At 42.1% G+C, this 26,432-nt stretch overlaps 1 protein-coding gene across 10 annotated transcripts; it reads right to left on the bottom strand.

The window, feature by feature from the left end:
- Positions 1-1,924: 1,924 nt before the first annotated feature.
- On the bottom strand, positions 1,925-25,942 carry castor1 (cytosolic arginine sensor for mTORC1 subunit 1). 10 transcript variants are annotated; one of them, XR_009787628.1, is made up of 11 exons: positions 25,690-25,941; positions 22,272-22,342; positions 19,330-19,523; positions 16,485-16,620; positions 15,537-15,660; positions 14,215-14,331; positions 12,334-12,428; positions 9,910-10,040; positions 4,250-4,386; positions 2,254-3,445; positions 1,925-2,165 (listed from the first exon to the last, which is right to left on the bottom strand). XR_009787628.1 is itself a non-coding variant. In XM_061766837.1 (9 exons), the coding sequence occupies exons 1-9, from the start codon at positions 25,800-25,802 to the stop codon at positions 9,969-9,971; spliced, it is 1,005 nt and encodes a 334-aa protein (XP_061622821.1). In that variant the 5' UTR covers positions 25,803-25,939; the 3' UTR covers positions 9,614-9,968. The 10 variants fall into 10 exon arrangements, 5 of the variants coding, with proteins under 5 accessions (XP_061622821.1, XP_061622817.1, XP_061622818.1 ...); XR_009787627.1 differs by having other exon boundaries at positions 1,925-3,233; positions 3,317-3,445; XR_009787626.1 differs by having other exon boundaries at positions 1,925-3,445.
- Positions 25,943-26,432: the final 490 nt, after the last annotated feature.

The following is a 26,432-nucleotide window of genomic DNA, read 5'->3' as shown; positions in this document are numbered from 1 at the left end:
CTGTGACAATAAGGGTTAGGAAACAATAAATCTTTTGTTACTTCGGCGCAGAGGAACCTCCTCCCTTTTATTCTAAGTGCCCCTATGTGTGTGATGTGCCCCTTTGCTCGGCCACAATACCGTTTTTCAGGAAAGGAAACTATCGCTCTTTCCCTCGTTTTGACATGTTTCCAAGGTTCTCTGGGTTCACATCAATATAATCACAAATCCCCTCACAGAGAGCGAGAAGGTACCAATCACGATCAGCCGGAGGAAGAGACAGGACTTGTTTGGTCATTTGATTTGTAGTGATATTAGGTTAAAGTTGAAAAAGAGATACAAGTTTCTTTGTTATTGAGTGAAATCTTTGGTGGATGAATCCCTCTTTTTCAAGTGAAGAAGCTGCATGTTTACAATAACAACAACAATGGAAAAGCTAACATACTGTTGGGTCAAACGTAATTTCCAATTAATTTTTGCAATCAGTAGTTTCGTTTGACAGTTCATCAAAGAGTTGCATTCCTTCATCAGTTCATAACTGGTCGAAGTTCAAGTGCATTTGCATTTAAATTAGATTTATTTAAACTTTTGGTAACATGATGTGCTATTGTAAATAACTGTAGGTAGTAACGGAAACATCAAGCATCAGCCTTCGAGTTTTTTTTCCCCACATTTCTCCACAATGAATAATAAAGCCGTCCCTGTTGTTTTAACATTAAATTATTAAGGCATATCTTGTATATATACAGTACACACACACAGACATATATGTTTGTGTGTGTGTGTATAGGCTGATTTTGTCATGAGCTGCCCTGTAGTACTATTGTTGGAGCCTGGGTAGCGCTTTGTGCCCTCTCTCTCTCCCCCCTCCCCGCTCTCTTTCCAGCACTTCCTCGGCCGCGCACCTGTCACCAATCAGCCCTCGTTACCACCTGCATTTAAGCCTGCCTGATCCTGGAAATTCTCGCCAGAGTATTGCAGCTTCTCCAGCATTACAACAGCTGCCCAGTCTCCAAGTAAGCTACGCAATTCCTAGTCATCGTTCTGACCTTTGTGTTTTTCCTTGTCCTCAGTGTTTCCTCCTCGTGCCCCGTCAAGTGGATTTCTGTCACCACGCCGCCTGTCCTCGTCAATACCTGCCACGCGTTCTCTGCCTCAACAACCCGCCAGCGCATCTCAAGGACCATCTCCATTTCCCTTTTCAACAAACTGTTCATCGCAACTTCTCAGCCTCTGCCTGCTCTTGGGTCCAGTCTCAATCCATTCGTGACAGATTTCAAACTATTTCACATACCCATTTTCCTCTCCTTAATGTTGAAACATTGTGACTTGAAATTAAGAGTTAATATTCATAATTTGTTTTAATGTACTCTATATTATTTGTGAATTATTACCGGATGTTTAGCCCCTTAGCATTTGCTATTCTTGCCCTATGGGTGAGCTGGCCCTGGTATTACTCAATACTAAGTATCGCTTACGATTTTTGTTAAGCTTCTGAATCGATACACAAGACAATATCATTATTTATGGCTGTTTGATGTCTAAGTGCGATTTTGGTGTTTTTCATGTATTCAATCTCAGTTTCTACTCACAAAAATGACAACAGTTGCATTTTTGCGTAAGATGACAACAAAAACCAATGCAAATAAGTCCATTCTTGATACTACCGGGAAGTCTAATTACAGTTGCTTGTGTTTTGCCAAACACTTTGTGACGTACTGTTTTTGTAAGAATAATTGTCTAATAAGGAGGTGTAATATTGTATACCTTACACATTTAAAGGATGGCTGCGTATCGCTGATGATTTTCGTTAGGATAGTCTATTATTACAGAGGCAAATATCCATATAAACGTGTCTTATGTCCAAGTGCAATTTTGTTGTTCATATGTGTGGCTGACAATATTTACACAAGCAACAACAAAATCATTAAAAGGAACAAAAAACTATACATAAACTTGGCACTTTAATTTATAACAATAAATACAACTATAACATAAGTAGTAACATTAAATTAAATGATCATAATATTGTACGGTGACAAAAGAACAACAGTGACATCAAAGGAAAGTGCAAAAAGGTGACACAGATTGGTTTGGACCTGACAAAGCTTTTGGCTCTGGATTCTGGGGCCTTGGCAGAGATCTGCACCCTCTGATTCCTTGTTCCAACTCTTTAGAGGGTTGGCCTGCGGACCAAGGAAGAATTTATTGTGGGGAAAATGAGTTATCATAGAAGAACAACGCAGGAATCCACAGTGGAAAGTATCAGGCTACCTTCTGAATCCGCACCCTCTGAGTTCCATGTCTGGTCGTTTTTTTTCACAACCTCAGCAGAACTCTTCATATGCGACTAGCTTCTGGATCTGGATTTGAATTTTTCCACAACTTCACCGGACCTCTTCACTTACTGCCCCAGGAGTGGGCATAGACGTCCGTCCATCCATCCATCCATCCATTTTCTGAGGCGCTTCTCCTCACTAGGGTCGCGGGCATGCTGGAGCCTATCCCAGCTATCATCGGGCAGGAGGTGGGGTACACCCTGAACTGGTTGCCAGCCAATCGCAGGGCACATAGAAACAAACAACCATTCGCACTCAAATTCACACCTACGGGCAATTTAGAGTTGTCAATTAACCTACCATGCATGTTTTTGGGATGTGGGAGGAAACCGGAGTACCCGGAGAAAACACTTTCTGTGTAACACTGGTACCTAATAAAGTAATTGAAAGTACCAGTTACGAACTGGCAACATTCTGGATTTTGATTCTGCTTGGAGGTCTGCACTCTCAGTTAGAAGGAATCAGCAGTGGCAAATATCTAGCTACCTTCGGGAACTGGATTCTGGTCAAAGGTCTACACCCTGTGAACAGTTTCTGGGGTCAGAGTTTTTTCCCCCACAACACTTCTCTTGGGAAGTCCTCAGAAAAGCATAGCACAGTAATCAGCAGTGAAACACAGTTCAGATCCAGCTACCTCCTTGAGCTGGATTTTGGGGTCCAGCTAACATCCTCCGACAGTTCTTCAACCACCATCAGGCCTGCTCAGCCCCAGCGGTATGGTTGTCACAGGGCCCCTGAGTCACCTCCAGGACGTTGTGGACCTCGGTGATCCAGTCTTTCAGGCCTATGATGACCTTCCAGCCGTACATCTTCTTGGCCCAACTGTGATTGTGGATCTGGTGCAGAGGCTCCACCGTTGTCAGGACCACCTCTGGGTAGATTTGCTGGGCCAATTGCATCAAAATGTTGCTATACCTGAAAAGAGTCCCCTTGAGTTGGTTTAGAGGCTCGGCAACGTTCTTTGGGTTGCCCCAGTCTCCCATCTGATACTCTTCCACCTTCATAATTTGCTGGTTAAACACCACGTTCCGGGAGTACATGTCCTGAAGCTGCTCGGAAAAGTTGGAGCCCATCACGGAGTAGTCTGGGATGTCGGAAGGTGAGCCTTTTAGGCCGTGGAAGGCCATCTGGGGGGAGGCAGGGTAGAATTAATGAGGACATAGTCATTAAAATAAGGACCATGAACTGTATGCGGTTCCTGGAGCATGTGTTCAAAAATGTCCAAAAATGGTCTGGAACCCTAAAAATCTTTTGTTTTCGTACCCTTGATGTTTGACTTTTCCAAGTTGGGGAACATAGCGTTTATATTGTTTGATGATTCATCGTTTATTATAGCCTAATTTTCTAATTGCATTTGAAAGCTGTATCAATTCACTTGGATTCCAAAAGAGTTTCAGGCAAGAAATGAAAAACAGGAAGCTCAATCTTTTGAGATAAGTACAGGGACAACGGTTGTGAAATCACATTAGTAAACGTGATTAATAAACTCCAGCTACCCCGGCAGTGTGAGACATCCACAGCAGCTGTGCAAAGATGGTGGAGCAATCATCAACGTAAACGACAATGCCCCTTACTGTAAATGATGCCACAGAGTGCTAAAAATACTGTAAATTATGTCAAATTCTCTTTGGTCATGCGCTTTAAAATCGTGACTCAGCAGATTATCACTGCCACCCGAGTGAGGGTATGCGGTACGAAAAATGAATGAATGAATAAAGATATTGCTCATAGCGTAAAGCAAATATTTCTGTTTACATTCATTTGCATGGCCAATAACAGAAAGCGAGCGAAGTCACGTGATTTGTCGTGATGCATTTTGATAAGCTCAGAATTTGGAAAAGTTTGTCTCAAAACGCCCCTGAACTGTTTATTGAGATATTATTGTGGTTCACACTCATGGGTGAGGGTATCTATCAACCAGGCACACTTACATATTCCTTGAGCAGGTGGGCCGTTTCCAGGCTAAGCATTCTCGTGAGTGACTTGAGGATGGAGAAGGAGTGCTCGCAACGGATGGCCCCGAGGAGTGCCGGGCGACATTGAAGTGCCACGAGCGTCACGAGCAGCGCTGAGCAAAAGGGCAAATTCAGACACACGTTACTTAAATATTAAGCATTAGGCGATTCAATACAGATAGTAAAACAATAAGAATTTCTTTTTTTTTTTTTTAGATAAAAAAGAAGATTTAAGGGTTAATGTGTTTTCACGTGCAAAATGTGGTACAAATTTTTTTTATTTAATTAGGTATGTTCTGGGGTTGAAACACAAAGTAATGCAGTGAGTAAAATGTTTGTGCACAATTTAAAACACGCTGAAAAAAATACAAATTGCAAAATGTGTATTTTTTTAAAAATAAAAAACAAGGAATCAAAACCATTTGTCAGAAAAAAAGTGACTTAAAGTAATTAAAGTAATTTTTTTTCTCAGGGGGTAAATTTTAAGAGTTTTGAAGTACATTGGTGATCATGTAATTCAATGATTGGACAGTAATTAGTTAATTTGCAGTATAAAAGTGCTGTAAATAAAATACAAAATAAAACAAACTACAAAAAAACTAAATAATATTCACAGTTCCAATTATTCATCTTTCCATTCTCAACACCGCTTACCCTGTTCAGGGTTGCGAGGTGCTGCAGCCTATCCCAGCTGACTTCGAAGAAAAGGTGGACTACACCCTGAACTAGTCACCAGGCAGCCACAGACACAGACAACCATTTACGCTCACATTCACGTCACTGAGGGGGAACTGAACCCAAGCTGCATGAACCAATGTCAGGCAAATGTATCACTGCAGTTTTGCAGGGTTGAATTTTTTTAAAGTCATCAAGTGAGTTGCCAGAAGGGTTGGCATTTTTCATGTGCAAAATCTGTTCAGGATAAATAAATAAATTTATTTATTTAAAAAAAAAAAAAATCATTTGGAAAAAGAAAATTGTCAATTTTGAAAAAGTGGAAATTTGAAGGAATCCAACAAGTGACCAGAGTTGGAATGAGTTAAATTGTGTTGTTTTTTTAAGTACAAAAGTTAAATGCTGAAAATGTAAAGGGTATACAATAAATTTTTTCGAAATGAATATTTAGTTCTTACCAAAGTGCAGTGTCTTGAGCGTGAAAGCCATAGCTTCTGTCCTACTGTATTCCTCACGTCACTTGTCGCGTCTTTTTATGACCCGACCTGCTTTTAAGGAAGCCAACTTATACGTATATAATCATCATCATATTCATATTGGACTGAACACTCCCACTGACACACCAAAATTCCAACACGTGACCTCTTATATGTGTCAAGCATCGTTGATGATTATCAATGTTTCACTGATACATCAGCGTCCGCCTACACACAGAATCGCCCAAAATTCACTTTCTAATCTAAAAATATGGATCTATGCTTAATTTGTTTCACTTCCAAGTGAATAAAGAGGGGATTGGGTAAAAAAAAAAAAAATTTTTTTTTAAAAGAAGCGGGGGATCAGGTTAAATTATTTTCTGCAAATACGGGCAATAGGTTCCCTTCAAAAATCTGAGAAATGGTGAATTAGCAAAGAGCAAACTGCAAATATGCGAAGGCCCACTGTTCACAGAATACATACATGAACGCAAATTCCTTTAAAAAATTTTTATTGATAACGCTGTCAACAATACAGAATGCAGCCCTATGGGGGGCACAAGTCAGTGCAAACTGTAGGCCGGTCCCAAGCCCGGATAAATGCAGAGGGTTGCGTCAGGAAGGGCATCCGGCTTAAAACCTTGCCAAACAAATATGAGCGTTCATCCAAAGAAGTCCATACCGGATCGGTCGTGGCCCGGGTTAACAACGTCCGCCACCGGCGCCGTCAACCTGCAGGGCGCTGTTGGAAATCCAGCTACTGTGGGTCGAAGTCAAAGTCAAAGAAGAAGAAGAAGAAGAGGTGGAAAGCGGGTTCTTCGGCAGAAAGAGAAGAGGAAAACACAGAGCCTAGAACTGAATGTGGGGACTTTGAATGTTGGGACTATGACAGGAAAATCTCGGGAGTTGGTTGACATGATGATTAGGAGAAAGGTTGATATATTGTGTGTCCAGGAGACCAGGTGGAAAGGCAGTAAGGCTAGAAGTTTAGGGGCAGGGTTTAAATTATTTTACCATGGTGTAGATGGGAAGAGAAATGGAGTCGGGGTTATTTTAAAAGAAGAGTTGGCTAAGAATGTCTTGGAGGTGAAAAGAGTATCAGATCGAGTGATGAGGCTGAAATTTGAAATTGAGGGTGTTATGTGTAATGTGATTAGTGGCTATGCCCCACAGGTAGGATGTGACCTAGAGGTGAAAGAGAAATTCTGGAAGGAGCTAGATGATGTAGTTCTGAGCATCCCAGACAGAGAGAGAGTCGTAATTGGTGCAGATTGTAATGGACATGTTGGTGAAGGTAATAAGGGTGATGAAGAAGTGATGGGTAAGTACGGTATCCAGGAAAGGAACTTGGAGGGACAGATGGTGGTAGACTTTGCAACAAGGATGCAAATGGCTGTAGTGAACACTTTTTTCCAGAAGAGGCACGAACATAGGGTGACCTACAAGAGCGGAGGTAGAAGCACACAGGTGGATTACATCTTGTGCAGACGATGTAATCTGAAGGAGGTTACCAACTGTAAGGTAGTGGTAGGGGAGAGTGTGGCTAGACAGCATAGGATGGTGGTGTGTAAGATGACTCTGGTGGTGGGGAGGAAAATTAGGAAGACAAAGGCAGAGAAGAGAACCATGTGGTGGAAGCTGAGACAGGACGAGTGTTGTGCAGCTTTTCGGGAAGAGGTGAGACAGGCTCTCGGTGGACGGGAAGAGCTTCCAGAAGACTGGACCACTGCAGCCAAGGTGATCAGAGAAGCAGGCAGGAGAGTACTTGGTGTATCTTCTGGCAGGAAAGGAGAGAAGGAGACTTGGTGGTGGAACCTCACAGTACAGGAAATCATACAAGGAAAACGGTTAGCTAAGAAGAAGTGGGACACTGAGAGGACCGAGGAGAGGCGAAAGGAATACATTGAGATGCGACACAGGGCAAAGGTAGAGGTGGCAAAGGCAAAACAAGAGGCATATGATGACATGTATGGCAGGTTGGACACTAAAGAAGGAGAAAAGGATCTATACAGGCTGGCCAGACAGAGGGATAGAGATGGGAAGGATGTGCAGCAGGTTAGGGTGATTAAGGATAGAGATGGAAATATGTTGACTGGTGCCAGCAGTGTGCTAGCTAGATGAAAAGAATACTTCGAGGAGTTGATGAATGAGGAAAATGAGAGAGAAGGGAGAGTAGAAGAGGCAAGTGTGGTGGACCAGGAAGTGGCAATGATTAGTAAAGGGGAAGTTAGAAAGGCATTAAAGAGAATGAAAAATGGAAAGGCAGTTGGTCCTGATGACATTCCTGTGGAGGTATGGAAGCATCTAGGAGAGGTGGCTGTGGAGTTTTTGACCAGCTTGTTCAATAGAATTCTAGTGCGTGAGAAGATGCCTGAGGAATGGAGGAAAAGTGTACTGGTGCCCATTTTTAAGAACAAAGGTGATGTGCAGAGCTGTGGCAACTATAGAGGAATAAAGTTGATGAGCCACACAATGAAGTTATGGGAAAGAGTAGTGGAGGCTAGACTCAGGACAGAAGTGAGTATTTGCGAGCAACAGTATGGTTTCATGCCTAGAAAGAGTACCACAGATGCATTATTTGCCTTGAGGATGTTGATGGAAAAGTACAGAGAAGGTCAGAAGGAGCTACATTGTGTCTTTGTAGATCTAGAGAAAGCCTATGACAGAGTACCCAGAGAGGAACTGTGGTACTGCATGCGGAAGTCTGGAGTGGCAGAGAAATATGTTAGAATAATACAGGACATGTACGAGGGCAGCAGAACAGCGGTGAGGTGTGCTGTCGGTGTGACAGAAGAATTTAAGGTGGACGTGGGACTGCATCAGGGATCAGCCCTGAGCCCCTTCCTTTTTGCAGTGGTGATGGATAGGCTGACAGATGAGGTTAGACTGGAATCCCCGTGGACCATGATGTTTGCAGATGACATTGTGATCTGCAGTGAAAGCAGGGAGCAGCTGGAGGAACAGTTAGAAAGATGGAGGCATGCACTGGAAAGAAGAGGAATGAAGATTAGCCGAAGTAAAACAGAATATATGTGCATGAATGAGAGGGGTGGTGGGGGAAAAATGAGGCTACAGGGAGAAGAGATGGCAAGGGTAGAGGACTTTAAATACTTGGGGTCAACCGTCCAGAGCAATGGTGAGTGTGGTCAGGAAGTGAAGAAACGGGTCCAAGCAGGTTGGAACGGGTGGAGGAAGGTGTCAGGTGTGTTATGTGACAGAAGAGTCTCTGCTAGGATGAAGGGCAAAGTTTATAAAACAGTGGTGAGGCCAGCCATGATGTACGGATTAGAGACAGTGGCACTGAAGAGACAACAGGAAGCAGAGCTGGAGGTGGCGGAAATGAAGATGTTGAGGTTCACTCTCGGAGTGACCAGGTTGGATAAAATTAGAAATGAGCTCATCAGAGGGACAGCCAAGGTTCGATGTTTTGGAGACAAAGTTAGAGAGAGCAGACTTCAATGGTTTGGACACGTCCAGAGGAGAGAGAGTGAGTATATTGGTAGAAGGATGATGAGGATGGAGCTGCCAGGCAAGAGAGCTAGAGGAAGACCAAAGAGAAGGTTGATGGATGTCGTGAGGGAAGACATGATGGCAGTTGGTGTTCAAGAGGAGGATGCAGGAGATAGGCTCTCATGGAAAAGGATGACGCGCTGTGGCGACCCCTAACGGGACAAGCCGAAAGGAAAAGAAGAAGAAGAAGCTGTCAACAATACAGTAAAAAGTCCTTTATTAGAAAATGGTAAATTAACAGTTGCATAAATGTGTATTGCACAAAGATCATTTACACAACTTTAAAATGTTGTATAATAGTCTTATAATTTCATAGATACAATTTACGCAATGTTAAAACGCTGTTAATAATGTATGTTCTCTAAAATGTGCTGCTAAAAATGTTCTCCTTGATGTGCCCCGACAGTGTTTTCACAAGGATATTATTGTTGTGTAGTGTTAACGTTTCACATCTAATTATGTAAAAACAAGGCATTTTCTCTCGTCTTCAAGCCGAGCGAGTGTGAGAGGGGGAGAGGCGTGCTGCACTGTGACAGCAAAAAAGTTCATACATCGGTTACATCCATCCATCCATTTTCTACCGCTTATCCGAGGTCGGGTCGCGGGGGCAGTATTTATTATTATTTCGATTTTATTTTACGGATGACTGTTATAAAAAATTAAAAAAAAGACACCCATCTTTCAAGTTTTGATAAATTTGTCTTTTATTACAGTTACGTTTTGCACAACACTCCAGCTCATACAAAATGTACCCAAAAAGTATCCGACATGATATTCACCAAAATCAATTTTGTGCAAATAAAACAAGACTTATTGACCTGCTAATGGTGATTTGTCTTATTTTTTTTTTTTTTTTTTTTACCAACTTACAAAATGCTGACCTATTAAAAAAAGACGCTTAACCCCATGCTTTTAGTACGTTGGCTACATTTTTGAGAGAACTGCATCTAAAAAAAAAAAAAAAAAAAACCTGACCGTGTCAGTACGCATTTCCCGCGCTCTTGCGCTCCTGCAAGGGCGAGGGCTGTCAGGGCTCAGCCGGTGGTCGGGTCCATCCTCTGCTTGTGGAGCATGTCGCTCACGCTGGCGATGTCCTCCTCGGGGACCTCCCAAAAACAAAGAATTCAGTTTTCTATGATGCCTTCAAACCCTAGCCAAAACTTGATATCCTAATTTAAAACCCTAATATGAAACAACCCCCTTTAAAAACCCTAACCCTTGTTTGAAATGTTAACTCTGGCTTCAAATCCTACTTTGGAAATCTGAGTTTGAAACCCTATCCCACACTTCACATCCTAATTTAAAACCTTAACCCTCGTTTAAAACCATAACCCTGTCTTCAGGGCGTAATTTGAAATCCTAACTCTGTCTTCGCAGCTTGGTTTGAAACCCGTTCCCTTGCTTGACACGCTAATTTAAAAGGCCAAACCCGGCTTGAAACCTTAAAACCTTGTTCATAGCCCTCATTCTAAACCTTAACTTGAAACCCTAACCCTGTCTCCACATCCTTGTTTGAAGGCCAACCCAACACTTGATATCCTAATTTGAAACCCTAACCCTGTTTTGAAACCCTGATTTGAAATACCCTTGTTTTAAGTTCAAGTTAGTCGTTGGCTTCAAACTTTAACTTGAAGCCTTAACCATGTCTGTACACCAGGATTTGAAACCCTACCCCATGCTTGACCTCCTAATTTGAAACCCTTACCCATCAGGACATTTTAAGAGTTTTCACTGAACCACACATCATTAGTGTATATAGGAATAAAGATGTGTAGATATAAATATTTCCGACTTATTATTGTTATTATATTATCATATTATAGTACTATATTGATGTTCTATAGGATTATAAAGAAGTAGAAGTATGGGTAGAAATAAAGGTTTTACTTCTTCCTACTCCTTTTCGAATATGCATAATTTTCTGTTCAAATCTCTGACGGAGACAATGGAAACTGCGCGTTTATCAGAAAAGCCCACACAAACGTACACAAGGGTCAAGACTTACACATAAATTCACTCTTAATTTCAGCGGAATTTAAAAAATACTCTTGACTAATCCATTTAATAGTCACCTCCCAGCTGCATTCGAATACTAATCGTGGATATCAATCATGACTCATGCAGACTGTTCTATTTCTTCCCCTTTCCTACTTTTTTAAATTATGTGCGAGTGCTCGATGAGGGAAAACCTCAACTTTCTTCAACCTTGGCTGTTGCGTCAGACCGACAACCGCATAGAGTTCCGCGGCTGGGAGTGGGGTGTCACTACTTGAGTTTATCACGGGCCGCTAAAAGCACTAAGGTTAGCCTACTCCGCGCTAAAAATACATACACACCCCGCTTCCTGTTAATCACGGCTTTCCGTGACACCACTCACATCTTGCAATAGTCGACTAACCATGATCTTGCATTACCATAATACGCAGAAAAAAAAAACTGCTAAAATTGCTCATGCAATTAACCGAATGTAGGGCTTGTCATGGTGAACAAAGACAATGTAGTCTTTACTGAGCCTAATGTGTTTTTTTTGTTTTGGTTTTTTTAATAATCAAAACCAAACGTACCAGTTTTATAAAAATCAAAGATAATTAACGTACACATTTTTGCATCAGAAAATGTAGTCTTCAATGAGGAAAAGTGGTACAGAAAATGGAAGTATGAACCTGGGGTACAAGTTTTGTAAACATTAAAGACAAGTTACTTTTCCATGAAGCAGGTGTACTTAAGTGTTTTTGTAAAAAGTTACTGAAGCATCGATGTTTAAACAAAGACAATTCAGTCTTCAATCCACCTAACGTGCATGTTTTGTAAATATCAAGGACAATTTAGTCTTCAATCTTCCAGACCTACTGTTTTGTTGTTGTCGTCGTTTTTTAAAATAAAAATCAATGACAATTTAAAGTAAATGAGACTTAAAAGAAATTTTTGGGCCATTAAAAAAAAGACAATTTAGTTTGCAACAAATGTAACATAGACATGTTGCAAACATCAAAGCCAAAGTTATTCGTAATGAATAAACATACACTATGTGTTTATAAACATCAAAGACAAACTAGTGTGACCTGACATAGATTTTATTTAATTTATTTATCAAAGACTGGCCTTCAAAGAACCAGACATACTCGGATTTTATTTAAAAAAAAAAAAAATTAAAAAGAATCAATGACAATTTAACTTCATCAATTTCCGTTTTGTCAACATCAAAGAAAGCTGTATTTTTGTTTTCCAATGTGCTCGTCACCTCACTTGTGAGTCAAATCTGTGTAACACGACTGGTCTACTCCCGGATGACAAAACAGAAGCCTTCAACAAAGGAGTGAGTTTGGTTTTCGAGTCACAAATGCGAACTCACGATTGGTCACCAGTTAGATTCGTGGTGGAATCACGGCATCCACTCACCAGAGCGTGGTCGAAGCTGAAGGTGCTGATGTAATAGGCGGGGATGTCGCAATCGGCCAACGGCCGGGAGATCTGAGCCACGATGCCGCATTCGTCTGAAACAAACAGCAACATTGGGAGTCCCTCTTTAAATGACTGACGAGACAAGAGAGCACTTGCTCACCGAAGCCGAGCGGTTGTCCGCCGATGCGCACCATCCTCCACAGTTCCCCGGAGGAGCTGGTGAAGAGGAGGTCGGCAGGGAACCTGGACGCATCAAAAACTATTTACGGTCTTCAATCAAACGAATGGACGAGTCTACATCAGTAGGACAATTTGTAAACATCTAAGACCATTTAATGCACCAGTCGTACATATTATTTGAACATCAAAGACCATTTTGAGTCCTAAATGAACCTAACATACGTGCTTTTGTAAGCATCAAAGACAATTCAGTTTTCAGTGAAGCTAACACACATTTTTGCAAATTAAATGAACTTCAACATTTCTACATTAAACTTAAAAGACATATTTGATTCTTCAATGCACTTAACATACATGTTTTGACAGCATCAAAGAGTTTAAGAGTCATCAGTGAAGCAAACACACTTACAAGTTAGTCATCAATTAACCTAAAGGACGTGATTACATAAACATCAAAGACAATTTGTTTTAACATTTTAGACCAATGGTTCTCAACTGTTGTCCCCCTGGGATCGGCATTTTCCTATTGTTGCGAAGCCGCAACCCACTTTTGTAGATGTTAAGAACAACAAAGATTATTATTATTTATTTATTTTTATTTTTATTTATTTTTTTAAATAGTCCCTGAAAACATATGTACAATGTTTTTTTTTTTTTTTTTTTTTAAACACCATTTCAAATTATTATAAAGTACCGCCAATAGCCTATTGGTAGCCATGACGCTACATTGTTTGTTTATGGAGAAAATTAGAGACTACAGAAAAAGCTAATAAGTTCCGCATGGGAAGTCGGTACCCCACTGTACCGTATCGAAAAAATCTAAACACGGTGAATGTATGTACATTTTTAATAGCTGTCCGTGAGAGTCCTTGACCCACCCAAATGGGTCGGCGACCCACTTTTGGGTCCTGACCCATCGCTTGAGAATGACTGTTTTAGACCATTTGGATCATTAAGTGCACCGAATATACGTGTTATTTTAATATTAAGACAATTTTGAGTCCTCAGTGAACCTGACATACTTGCTTTGTAAGCAGCAAAGAACCTTAAAATGCTTTTGCAACTGTCAAAGACAATTCCATACTCACTGAATCTAACAGCATGTGTTCACAAAGACAATTTGTAAACATTTAAGACAATTTAGACTGTTAAATGTACCTAATTTTTTTCCCCATCAAAGACAAGTTTGAATTGAATCTAGTCTTAACTTGTGTTATTGGAAGCATCAAAAATGCTCTGGAGTCTGGACAGTGAAACTAACCCAAGACTATTTAGTCTTCGATTAACCTAATGGACATATTTATTTCATCATCAAAGACCATTTTTAAACATCGAAGACAATTTCCAGCTTTAAATGAACCCAATATATGTGGTGGGGGGTTCATTCAAAGTTCATTTACTCGTCAATGAACCTAAGGTGCTTAGTTTTGTTAAAAAAGACAATTTAGTCTTCAATGAACCGACATGTTTTTGTAAACATCAAAGACACTTTAGTCTTCAGTAAAGATAACAAATTTACATGAACATCGATGACAATTTAGCCTTCTATGAACCTAGATTGTAAATTGTGCTGTTTGCATTGAATCTAATTTAGACCTTGACAAAAACCAAAGGCACTTGCTTTCGCCAACATCAAAGACCCTTTCGAGTCATCAATAAATCTAATGGGTGTTAGCATGACAGCGATTAGTTACTTACTGTCTTTGAGCGTCTGTGTCCATGACAAGGGAGACGTAACCGTCAATGAGGGAGAAGGAGAAGAATTTGATCCGGTCCAAGTCTGGCCTGGGACCTGACGCCTCATCTTCTTTGGGACTAGACAAACACAAAACATTTTTGTTTTTGTAATTGGGTGTGATTGGAGCATGGCGGCGAAATTTGATGAGCCGTCAAACCACAAAAATGGTTTGACAAATGAAGCCCCCAAAGCCAATATCACATGGCCACTTGAAATTTGGTCGGTATATCTATCATGAGTAGACCAAAAAAAAAAAAAAAAAAAAAAACTCAAAAAGCCCTAGAAAAGACAGAATATCTTTACAATTTAATGGGAACAGTACTTGAAAGACAAACTTGACTCAGTAACATGACATTTGGTAGACGTGTCTATCACGAGGAGACCCATGCTGGAAAAGAGAGAAGCCGCCGGCCATTTTGGTTTTGAAGCTTTCACTTTAGTCATTTGAGGGGTCCTTTATAGCAGTGGTTCCCACAACTGTTATCACCCGCATTTTCCTATTGTTACAAAGTCGTGACACACTTTCATACAAGTTAAGAACAATGGTTTTTTTTTTCGTTTTAAAATAGGCTCTGAAAACATGTACAGTATAATATTTTGCCGTTTCAAATGAGTTTGCTGTACCCCCAAAGGCATATTGCTTGGCATGATGTCCACCAGCCGAAACCTGAGCTGCACTGTATTTGTTTACAGTAAACTTGTGGCTAAAGAACAAGGCTGTAACAGTTCTTGTCACTATATTCCTTGTGGGAACTTAGTAGACTTCTGTACTGTACCGGAAATATCAGGATAGGAATACATGTCAATTTTTTTCTTGATTTTTTTACGAGCTGTCTGCGACCCACCTAAAACGGGTCCACGACCCTTCTTTGGGTCCCAACCCACCAGTTGAGAATCACTGCTTTAGAATTTAGAAATTTTGTCCAACTCCTCCCAAATTTGAACTACATATACCTGTACTAGACAGGCGGACAGCGCAAAACTGCCCAAAATTTGAGTTTTGGTAATTCCGTGTGGTTGGGACATGGCGACGAAATTGGATGAGTCACCATAAAACAACAAATCCAATAACTCAGCCGCAAAACATGTCTATCATGTGTAAACCCATAAAAAAAAGTAATTGGCTCATTTCAGTTATATATACATCCTGGATTATACAGATACTGGCCGCAATATTAGGTACAGATGCACTTCCTCTGTTGCTAAATCTTGAGCTATGCTGCCATCTTGTGTTCTAAGAGCAGCACTGCAGTCTACCTGTGTGTCTGTCTGTCTGCCTCACCTGCCGGAGTAAAACAGCACGTCGATGAGCGTGGTGGCAATGGAGGGCAGCGTGTCCGGGTCCAAGGACATGACGCAGAACCGGTTCTGGGGGATGAGCACTGGGTGAAGTGTGGGCTGCACGGCTGGCAACAAAAGAAGAGGGGGGCGGTTGGTGACATGATCCTTTTTGTTTTTCTTTTTTGGTCATTATGACATCATATTTGCCAAAATAATTAAATAACTGTCATCAAGACCTTTAATTTGAAGTATAACTTCATGTGCATTGTTGACAATCCGTATGGCACTCAATGTTCTATTTCCAATTGACGATCGAAAAAAAAACACGCAAAGCAAAACAATTACTCAGAGCTATAAAAATTCACTTCCAGAACAATTTGTCCAAATTTCATTGACTTTCCATATTTTCAAAACTTTGTCAAGAACATTACCTTGTGACAGTCATAATCATAATTGTTAATCAAATATGGCTTCAAGAATTGTCATTCTATTGTTTTTATTACATCAACCTTGTAATGGCGGACGCAGTCGCAGCCTGAATCAAAGTACCAGTATATGAGATTTGACTCGATCATCATAAATATCTGTCGATGAATTAATTTGTATTGAATTTGCAAATTTTATGAATTCAATTTTTTTAGCTTAGAATTAGCATTGCTTTGATATCATCTTCACCTATCCACTCCTCATCCTCCCTATGTGACACTTCTGTAAGAAGTGTAGCTTATTTGCAACCATGGAAGCGATGGTGACTTACAATGCGTTGACACCGGACGCAAAGAGAAAATTCGCCTCCGCGACTTGGCAGCTGGCGGGTGTAATAAAATAGGGTGCACCAAGCAGCTGTTCAATGGATGCGACGGTAATGTCAGACGCTGGATTTTTTTATTTCCCCCCCCCCAAGATCCGGAACAATCAGTGTTATGACCGTAACGAGTCAAGGGCTCACCCTCTTTGCCGTTCTCGTGGAGGCCGTTGGCGACGTCGCAGCCGCGGACAAGGAGCGACTCTCCTCCGACCTCGCGGTAGATGTTGAACTCCTCGTCCAGAGTGCTGACCACCACAGACAGGTCCTTCTCTCTCACCTGCACAAAAACACCACACGCTGCTTGACCTCACTGCCAACTACTAAAACGGCTTCTCCCCATTGGGAAATGACCCGAACAAAAAGTTTAGCATATTGGGTCTTGTAGTGAAATTTTAGGGTAAACCTAAAATGTAGGATGAACTTAATTTGGCCAATTGTCACCTTTTGAATTGCTAGAAAGTCAATGGGTCAGTACCAAAAAAAGATGAGTTTATTCTCTTCTTATTTTCTTGCAACATGGCAACTGCCCACTAACAGTGGTGTGAAAAAGTGTTTGCCCCTTCCTGATTTCTTTTTTTTTTGCATGTTTGTCACTCTTAAATGTTTCCCATCATCAAACTAATTTAAATATTAGTCAAAGATGACACAAGTAAAGTTTTTATTATTAAGGTGGGTGGGGGGGGGCATCCAAACCTACACCCCCCTGTGTGAAAAAGTGTTTGGCCCCTAAACCTAATAACTGGTTGGGCCACTCTTAGTAGCAACAACTGCAATCAAGCGTTTGCGATGAGTCTCTTACAGCGCTTTGGAGGAATTTTGGCCCGCTCATCTTTGCAGAGTTGTTGTAATTCAGCCACATTGGAGGGTTTTAGAGCATTAACCACCTTTTCAAGGTCCTGCCACAGCATCTCAATAGGGTTCAGGTCAGGACTTTGACGAGGCCACTCCAAAGTCTCTTTTTGTTTTTCTTCAGCCATTCAGAAGTGGACTTGCTGGTGTGTTTTGGATCATTGTCCTGCTGTAGAACCCAAGTCCGTTTCAGCTTTAGGTCATGAATAGGTGGCCAGACATTCTCCTTCAGCATTTTTTGGTAGACAGCAGAATTAAAGGTTCCATTTATAACAGCAAGTCTTGCAGGTTCTGAAGTAGCAAAACAGCCCCAGATCATCACACTACCACCAAAATATCTTACCATTGGTATGATGTTTTTTTCTGAAATGCGGTGGTACTTTTACGCCAGATGTAATGGAAGACACACCTTCCCAAATTTTTTTTTTACTTTTGTCTTATCAGACCACAGAGTATTTTGCCAAAAGTCTTGGGGATCATCAAGATATCTTGTGGCAAAATTGAGACAAGCCTTAATGTTCTTATTGTTCAGCAGTGGTTTTCATCTTGGAACTCTGCCATGCAGGCCATTTTTGCCACTCTTTCTTATGCAAAGTGAGACCTGCTGTTCTTTGGATGTTGTTGTGGGGTCTTTTGTGACCTCTTGGATGAGTCGTCGCTGCGCTCTTGGGTTGTCAGCCGGGCACTCCTGGGAAGGTTCACTAGTGTTCTGTGTTTTTGCCATTTGTGGATAATGGCTCTCACTGTGGTTCGCTGGAGTCCCAAACCTTTAGAAATGGCTTTATAACCTTTTCCACACTAATAGATCTCAATTACTTTCCTTCTCATTTGTCCCTAAATTTCTTCAGATCTCAGCATGATGTCTAGCCTTTGAGATCTTTTGGTCTATTTGACTTTGACGAGCAAGTCCTATTTAAGTGATTTCTTGATTGAGAACAAGTGTGGCAGTATCAGAACTGGGTGTGGTTAGAAAAAATTAACTCAGGTATGACAAACTGGAATTATGTTTTGACAGGGAGATCATTTTATTCACACAGGGCCATGTAGGTTTGGATTTTTTTTATCTCCCTTAATAATAAAAAAACATTTTTAAATTGCATTTTGTGTTTACTTGTGTTGTCTTTGACTATTATTTGTTTGATGATGGGAAACATTTAAGTGTGACAAACATGCAAAAAAATAAGAAATCAGGAAGGGGGTAAACACTTTTTCACACCACTGACCATACAGAGGGAACAATACCCAATACCTTTTGACTTTTTGTTTTGTATTTTTTTTAAACAACATTTTTTCTTGGATAAATCAGGAAAATATCAACTTGCCTCCCACCAAAAAGGACTTTTAAAAAATATATATATTTAAAAAGCAGAATTGTTTTCCCAACGAAGAAATTATATTTATTAGTATAAATTATGTTTTAGTGCTTTTTTTATTGGTAAAATATCAACTACCCCCACCCCCCAAAACACATGAAAAATATCTGACTTTACAAAAACAAAGATTACTTTTTGCAAAAATGAAACAAATTCTACCAAAAAACTGTTTGAAATAATTGACTCATGTTTTTCCTTTTAAAAAAAAAATAAATTTTTTTTTATCTAAAATATCAACTCTCCTCATCAAAAAAGATTACTTAAAAATAAATAAATAAATAAATAAATAAATGCATATTTGGAAAAAAAACTTTGCTTAGCATTTTTTTCTAAAAGCAACCGTGATTTCACACAACAAAAGGATTATGAATGGTAGGGGTTGAGCATAAAGCCCGGCACAGTAGGCGACTGGTTAGCACATCAGTTCTGAGGACCCGAGTTCAAAGCCGGCCTCGCCTGTGTGGAGTTTGCATGTTCTCCTCATGCCTGCGTGAGTTTTCTCCGGGTACTCAGGTTTCCTCCCACATCCCCAAAACATGCATGGTAGGTTAATTGAAGGTGTGAATGTGAGTGCAAATGGTTGTTCGTTTATATGTGCCCTCCGATTGGCTGGCGACCAGTTCAGGGTGTACTCCGACTCTCGCCCGAAGATAGCTGGGATAGGCTCCAACACGCCCGCGACCCCAGTGAGGTACGGAATATGGATGGATGGATGAGCATAAAGCCAACTGAAGGGTCCCAGCTGGGTGAAAGTGTGGGCTGACCAGGATGAAGTCGGTCTGATAGGTGGACAGCATGAAGACGGAGACGTGCTGGCGGGCGAGCGGCGCGATGACTGACTTGGCGATCTTGGTGACGCCCAGAGCCTGCGAGCTGACCGAGTCGTTGGCGTTGTTGAGCACGTTGAGCGGCAGCCACACCGAGCTCTCCGTCTGGAGCTGCTCCGAGGACTCCAGCTCTGCGTGCGTGCAAAGTCAACACACTTATCATAACACCACAACATAGCTGCACAGATTTTAATGACTGATATGTGAATGTACACGATTGGAAGATTTGCATACATGCGAATGGTTGTTTGTTTGTATGTGCCCTGCGATTGGCTGGCGACCAGTTCAGGGTGCTGCTGCCCGAAGATAGCTGGGATAGGCTGCAGCACTCCCGCGACCCTTGTGAGGATAAGCGGCTCAGAAAATGGATGGATGGATATTTAAAATACAGTGGTGCCTTGACTTGAGTTTTATAGTGGTACGTGGGCATGTGAAAAAAAAAAAACTAATGTTCATCCATCCATTTTCTTCTGCTCATCTGAGGTCAAGTCATGGGGGCAGCAGCATGAGTAGGAAGACCCAGACTTCCCTTTCCCCAGCCACTTTGTCCAGTTCTTCCGGTGGGATCCCGAGGCATTCCCAGGCCAGCTGGGAGACGGAGTTTCTCCAGCGTGTCCTGGGTCGTCTCCGGGGCCTCCTCCCGGTGGGACGAGCCTAGAACACCTCACCAGGGAGGTGTCCAGTGGGCATCCTAACCAGATGCCTGAGGCACCTCATCTGTCTCCTCTCGATGCGGAGGAGCAGCGGCTCGCCTTTGAGCCCCTCCCGGATGATCGAGCTTCTCACCCTATCTGTAAGGGAGAGAGCCCAGACACTGTCTGACACCTTGTTCACAACCCACAGCTTGTAACCATAGGTGAGGGAAGGAGCGTTGATCGATCGGTAAATTGAGAGCTTCGCTTTTCGGCTCAGCTCCTTTTTCAACACGGCAGCCCGATACAGAGTCCGTATTACTGCAGACGCTGCACCGATCCATCTGTCGATCTCCCACTCCATTCTTCCCTCACTCATGAACAAAACCCCAAGATCAAGGATCTATTCCTCGACGCGGACGGGGCACAATACCCTTTTCCGACTGAGGACCATGGTCTCAGATTTGGAGGTGCTGATTTTCAACCCAGCCACTTCATACTCGGCTGCAAACCAGTCCAGCGAGAGTTGAAGATCACGGTTTGATCAAGCCATCCGAACCACATCATCTGCAAAAAGCAGGGACGTAATACTCTCGTCACCAAACCGGACTCCCTCAACACCTTGGCTGCGCCAAGAAATTCTGTTCATAAATGTAATGAACAGAATCGGTGATTGCGCAGTCTTATTGCCGACAATGCGGACCCAACTCTGATACCGGTAGTACAGGGACCAAACAGCCCGTATCAGGGGTCACGCACCCAATACTCCCGCAGCACCCCCCAAAGGGCACAATGGAACGCCTTCTCCAAGTCCATAAAACACATGTAGAGTGGTTGTGGGGGAACTCCCATGCACAATCAAAGATCCTGCTGAAGGTGTAGAGTTGGTCCACTGTTCCACTCCCAGGACAAAAACCACACTGCTCCTCCTGAATCTGAGATTTGACTTTCTGACGGACCCTCTTCTCCAGAACCCCTGAATAGACCTTACCAAGGAGGCTAGGGAGTGAGATCCCTCTATAGTTGGAACACACTCTCCCTCCTAAAAAGGGTACCACCACCCCTGTCTGCTAATCCAGAGGGACTGTCCCCGATGTCCATGTGATGTTGCAGAGGCATGTCAACCAGGACAGCCCCAACACATCCAGAGCATTCAGGAACTCCGGGCGGATATCATCCACCCCCGGGGCCCTGCCACCGTGGAGCTTTCTAACCACCTTGGTGAGACCCCCGAGACACCAGATGGCGGACCAGAATTTCCTCGAAGCCGCCCGGAAGTCTATCTCCATGGCCTCACCAAACTCCTCCCATGCCCGAGTTTTTGCCTCAGCAACCTGCTCAGTGCCTCTCACCATGGGCAAATGCAGAAAGGAAAAGGACTGGTACCAGAGTCCAAGCTGCGCGTGGATGTGAGCTCGACTATATCTTGTCGGAACTTCTCGACCTCGCACACAAACTTGGGCTTCTTCCCTACCAGAGAGGTGACATTCCACGTCCCTAGAGCCAGCTTCTGTAGCCGGGGATCTGACCGCAAAGATCCCCACCTTCAGCCGCTACCCAGCTCACTACGCACCCTGCCTCTTTGGCACCTCCCACAGGTGGTGAGCCCATGGGAAGGGGGACCCACGTTACCCTTTCGGGCTGTGACCGGCCAGGCCCTATGGGTGCAGACCCCGCCACCAGGCGCTTGCCTTCAAGCCCCACCTCCAGGCCTGGCTCCAAAAGGGGGCCCCAGTGACCTACATCCGGGCAAGGGAAAGCTAGGTCCATTTATATTCATCATTAGAAGAGGTCTATGAGCCGTACTTTGTCTGGTCCCTCACCTAGGACCTGTTTTCCATGGGTGACACTACCAGGGACGTAAAGCCCCAGACAACTCAGCTCCTAGGATCATTAGAACACACAAACCCCTTCATCACAATAAGGTGACGGCTCAGGGAGGGGAATTAAATGTTCAAACTGCATGATGTGACAGTGGCTTAAATTTATTTTAATCACAAAAGTACACATTATTACATACAGTTCAGTTGTACTTAAGTACAATAGATTTGCATTTAACATTTTAGAATAGTTTCTTTTCAAATTTCAATTGGGGGGTACAAATTTTCTTTAACTTAAATACATAGTAATTGAATCATTATTTATATATCAAATAATTAATCCATTTAATTGCTACAAAAAAATACTGTCCACGTTTGGTAGAATACATAGTATAAAACTGAAGTGCATATTTTGTTGTTGTTGTACCTTTGAAGCCCTCCTCATCCAACACGAGAGTGTAGTTCTCAGGGCTCTCGGTCATACTGAAGAACTTGCATCTGAAAGCACCATTCATTGCTTGCTGTCATATTCAAAATGTTACAATCAAAAATACATACAGACACACACATCTCTGTATCATTTCCTCAGTGGCAACTCCACATCACTGTTTTTGAATTACTTACCTGACTGTAGTTGTTTCATAGTGAATACAATCATTATTTTTATGGTGTTGTCTTTTTGAAGTCATTTCCATAACTTCCTGTTCTATGTCAGCCATCTACAGCCACTACAACAAAGATTCCTTTTACACTGAACATGTGGAATTCTACATTTGGATTTTCTTGTATATTGTAAAAAACAATTGAAAAAAATGACTTCTTACAAATCCGTGATATAGCGCAAATGATAATCCGCAATATCGTTTATAGTGACTGCTAAAACAACAATGGCTTGTATCTGGGCTAAGCAGCAAAGGAGAAGGGATATCCACGAATTGTTGCGGGGTTTAAGGCTGGAAACGCCCAAAAGAAAACATTTGTTGTGGACTTTTTTTTTTTTTTTGTCTCCATGAGATTAAAGGATGCTCCACCCTCCTGTTCGTCCACACACCGCAGCCCGACCAACCGCTGACTCGACAAATCCAAGTAATCCTCGTCGCCCTGTGTTTGTGTGTGTCTCGACAACACAAGACTAAGCGGCAGCACTAGCTAGGACGCTGCATTGTGTTACTTCCTGTAGAACTTTTTTCACCTTCCTCTTGGTCCAAGGACGATGATAACCAGAGAGCAGGAAATGAAACCGACTGCTCATGTATAATATGAGCAGTATACAGTAGTTCATTTAAATATCAATAATAGACATCTATTCCTCCAAGGACAGTTGCTGGATGGTTTAGCATTACCGTAACATCGATGCTAATTTCCATTAGCCAATCTATGGCAATTCACATTTTATGTTGGCCTTAAGATAGCGGACTGTTAGATTAAATAATGTGGTTTGGTTGAACATTTTGGTATTTAAATATACAATGTTAATTCTCTTTTGTGTCAATTTTACAGTAAGTTTCAACTGGGAGTGACAAATAAACAGCTTGATGCAAGCACGCTTCGCCTCCTATTTGAAGAAACTGTGTGAACGAGCAATGCTTCTTTTCGTTTCATCAAAGTGATCTTATATGATTGTTTCCCATTTCTTGGCAGCGAGAGGAGGTGCTAAGGAATACTTTAAAAAGTGTGTTTCAATATGTTCAATGTCACCCAGTATCTTGGAACATCGTTCACTTGGGCTATCATCAATAAATCCTCCCTCAAACTACATAGCCATACTATACTATACTGTACTAATGATTCTGAAAGTGTGGTATGCGGGCTCCCTCTATTGGTACAGGAAAGAATCACTACATTAAATGTTTAAAGTGGCTGCAGTGGCTTAAACTTTTTTGTCTTGTAGTCGGATCCACGCATTACGTTGTCTGTCGCAGACATGTTTTTTTTTTTTTTTTTTAAATAACTTTATTGGTTGTCAGATAGTTACAGTACTACGTCAAAAGACACGTGACAAGGCTAAACATAAACTAGCTTTTGAATTCAAATATACTGTACAGGACGGCGACGCGGAGTAAATGTCTTTTGCGGAGCCGATCAATGATCGGCGAATTATGACATTAAAGCCGATCAGCCGATCACCATTAAATGCTAATTATCGGCCAATACCGATCAGGACAATCAGATGGGTGTAAAGTCTACTTTTGACATCAGCAGTTCCTTGAGTTCTTCCTAAATTCTGCTTTTGCGCATTTTTTGGCCTTGTTTTGCTTTGCTGTAGCAGCCTATACATAACCTATGCATACACATTTCTGTTCACTTCCCGTAGGCACCCAGACTCTTTTGTCCACAAACTAGCAATGAGCACTAAGGACACAGGGAGGCCATTCAGCCCAGAATGCCATTACACTGTGTATGTACTCTGCTTTCCAGTAATTTGGCAGGAGTTGTCTGGGAGCTCCTCGCTAATGAATGGCAGAGGGGCCCTGATAGGGGGAAGATGAACAAAAAAACTTAAGTCAAGGAAAACCAGCTTTTCCTCACTGGGTCAACTTTAGGATCGTCTGGAAAATAACACGTACTGCATATGTTTTTGTTTAATTTTAATTCCTACGTGGACTTTAAAAGGACATTACTATTTAAGGTATTGAACACGGTTTGTTTGTTTGTTTGTAAAAGTTTGCCTGCATGGTCATAATTTAGCATTATACATCTGTTTAGTATATGTGATTCAAACTTGGTAGCAATCAGACTAAATCTAGGAGTTTGTGACGGAAGGACCTCTATAAAAGGCCAAAATGCCTAAAACGGCTGATTCAAACCAAAATGGCAGACTTCCTTTGACTTTTTGGGCATGGCTTCTTCAGACTTTTTGTGTGTCTGCTCTTGATAGGTATGTCTACAAAAGTTCATGTCGTTTAGTGAAACGGGCTTCAGGGTCTCAACATTCAAAACCTTTTCGAAGAGTTTGAAGGACCAATGGAAATGGCCAAAATGAGCCTAAAATGACAACTTCAAACCAAAATGGCTGACATCCTCTCTTTTCCGGCATGGCTTCTTCAGACTTTTTTTGTGGGTCTACTCATGATGGCCATCCCTACCAAACTTCACATTGCAACGGGCTTCCTGGGCTGAATTTATTTTTAATTTTGGGATGAACCACTGGGCCAATTTTTGAAAGTCACGCCCGAGATTGAAATTAAACGCAAATTTTCACCAGGATAAACACATCTGCAAAGTTGGTTTTTTTTGTTTTTTTTTTGACTACTGAAAGTCGTCAAAACGGTGATTGAGACGGCATCGAAGCCCTAATGAACAAATGAAGGCGCGTTCACTGAGGGAGTTTCGTCATCATGACTCAGCGTGTCTGATTGGATCACTTTTCTACTGAACACTGGCCAGCCAATGGGGGTCGGCGGGCGTGGCTTCAACGATGAGCTGGTGTGCGGCGTGCTAAAAATGCTGCATTCGTGACCACTCGGGAGGAGGAAATTTCCTCACACACACCGAGGCGGGGACGACACACAAGGCTGATAACCGCGGTCAGAATGTAAGGGGACCCTCCAAACTTTCATTTTGTGGGGAACATGACTACAGGCGATCTGTGAAAGACGAGAGCGGTTTAAAAATCACAAATTTCCCAGGCGACAAAGGCAATTGTTGCCTCATCAAAACATGATATTTTAGCACATGCAATACACATTTACATTCCAATAGTTTATCCGTGTTCAAGCGAAACTGGTCCTTTGGTCAACACGACGCGCTGAAAGCGTCAATAAATATACTAATTGACGTGATTTATCCTAAATGAAGCAGCGGGAGAGGGTTGCAAGTCGAGGTAATCAATTGCCCCCGCTTACCGGGTCCGGCGGCGGAGGAATATCAACTTGATGAGCGGGTGTGTGAAGTGCGCCAGGCCGCTCTTGGTGATGCTGGTGACCCGCAGCCGGTGGTCCAGAATGTGCAGCTCCATGTCCAAATGATAGTTGGAGCTTGACGCGAACCACAACCAGTAACCGCGTACACGCTCACTCTCTCACTCACTCACACTCGCTCTAGTCTTCACAGAACGAAAAAACATCCGACAAGTCCTGCCCCGCGCAACTACTGAATATTCAAATCATCAACGCAGAGGACACGCCCTCTTTTTAATTCATTTAAAGTTACAGTGTTGCTTACTATCGAAAAAAAGTACTCAAAATGATTGTCGGCCCCGACTCGTTTCGGACCCTATTTTCGGGTCAAATACACTCGGAACACACCTCAGACCCAGGGGCGTGCAGACACGTCTGGAGGGGCAGGTGCTCAAAGTTAAAAGGGGGGCACATGGAACAAGAGTTTGAAACACCTGAGCATAGCATTGCATTGCAGGCTATTCATAAAAATAGAATAAGAAAAGACAATTGCCTTAAGGACACCAGGAATTGCACTTTCTAGCAAACGTGCGCGCCATTTGCTTAGTTGTTAATCCGGAAGATAACAAACCCACCAGTTAGTATTTTGTGGGCAAACTACACATTTTGTTTGGTCATGTATTAGCATTTTGCGTGCATGTCACAACATTCATTAAGCGCCTTCTGGAGGACAGCAAATAAAATATCGC

The sequence above is a fragment of the Phyllopteryx taeniolatus genome, chromosome 3 (assembly GCF_024500385.1).
Source record: "Phyllopteryx taeniolatus isolate TA_2022b chromosome 3, UOR_Ptae_1.2, whole genome shotgun sequence".
Lineage (NCBI taxonomy): Eukaryota > Metazoa > Chordata > Actinopteri > Syngnathiformes > Syngnathidae > Phyllopteryx > Phyllopteryx taeniolatus.
This window is presented reverse-complemented; position numbering and strand designations above follow the sequence as displayed.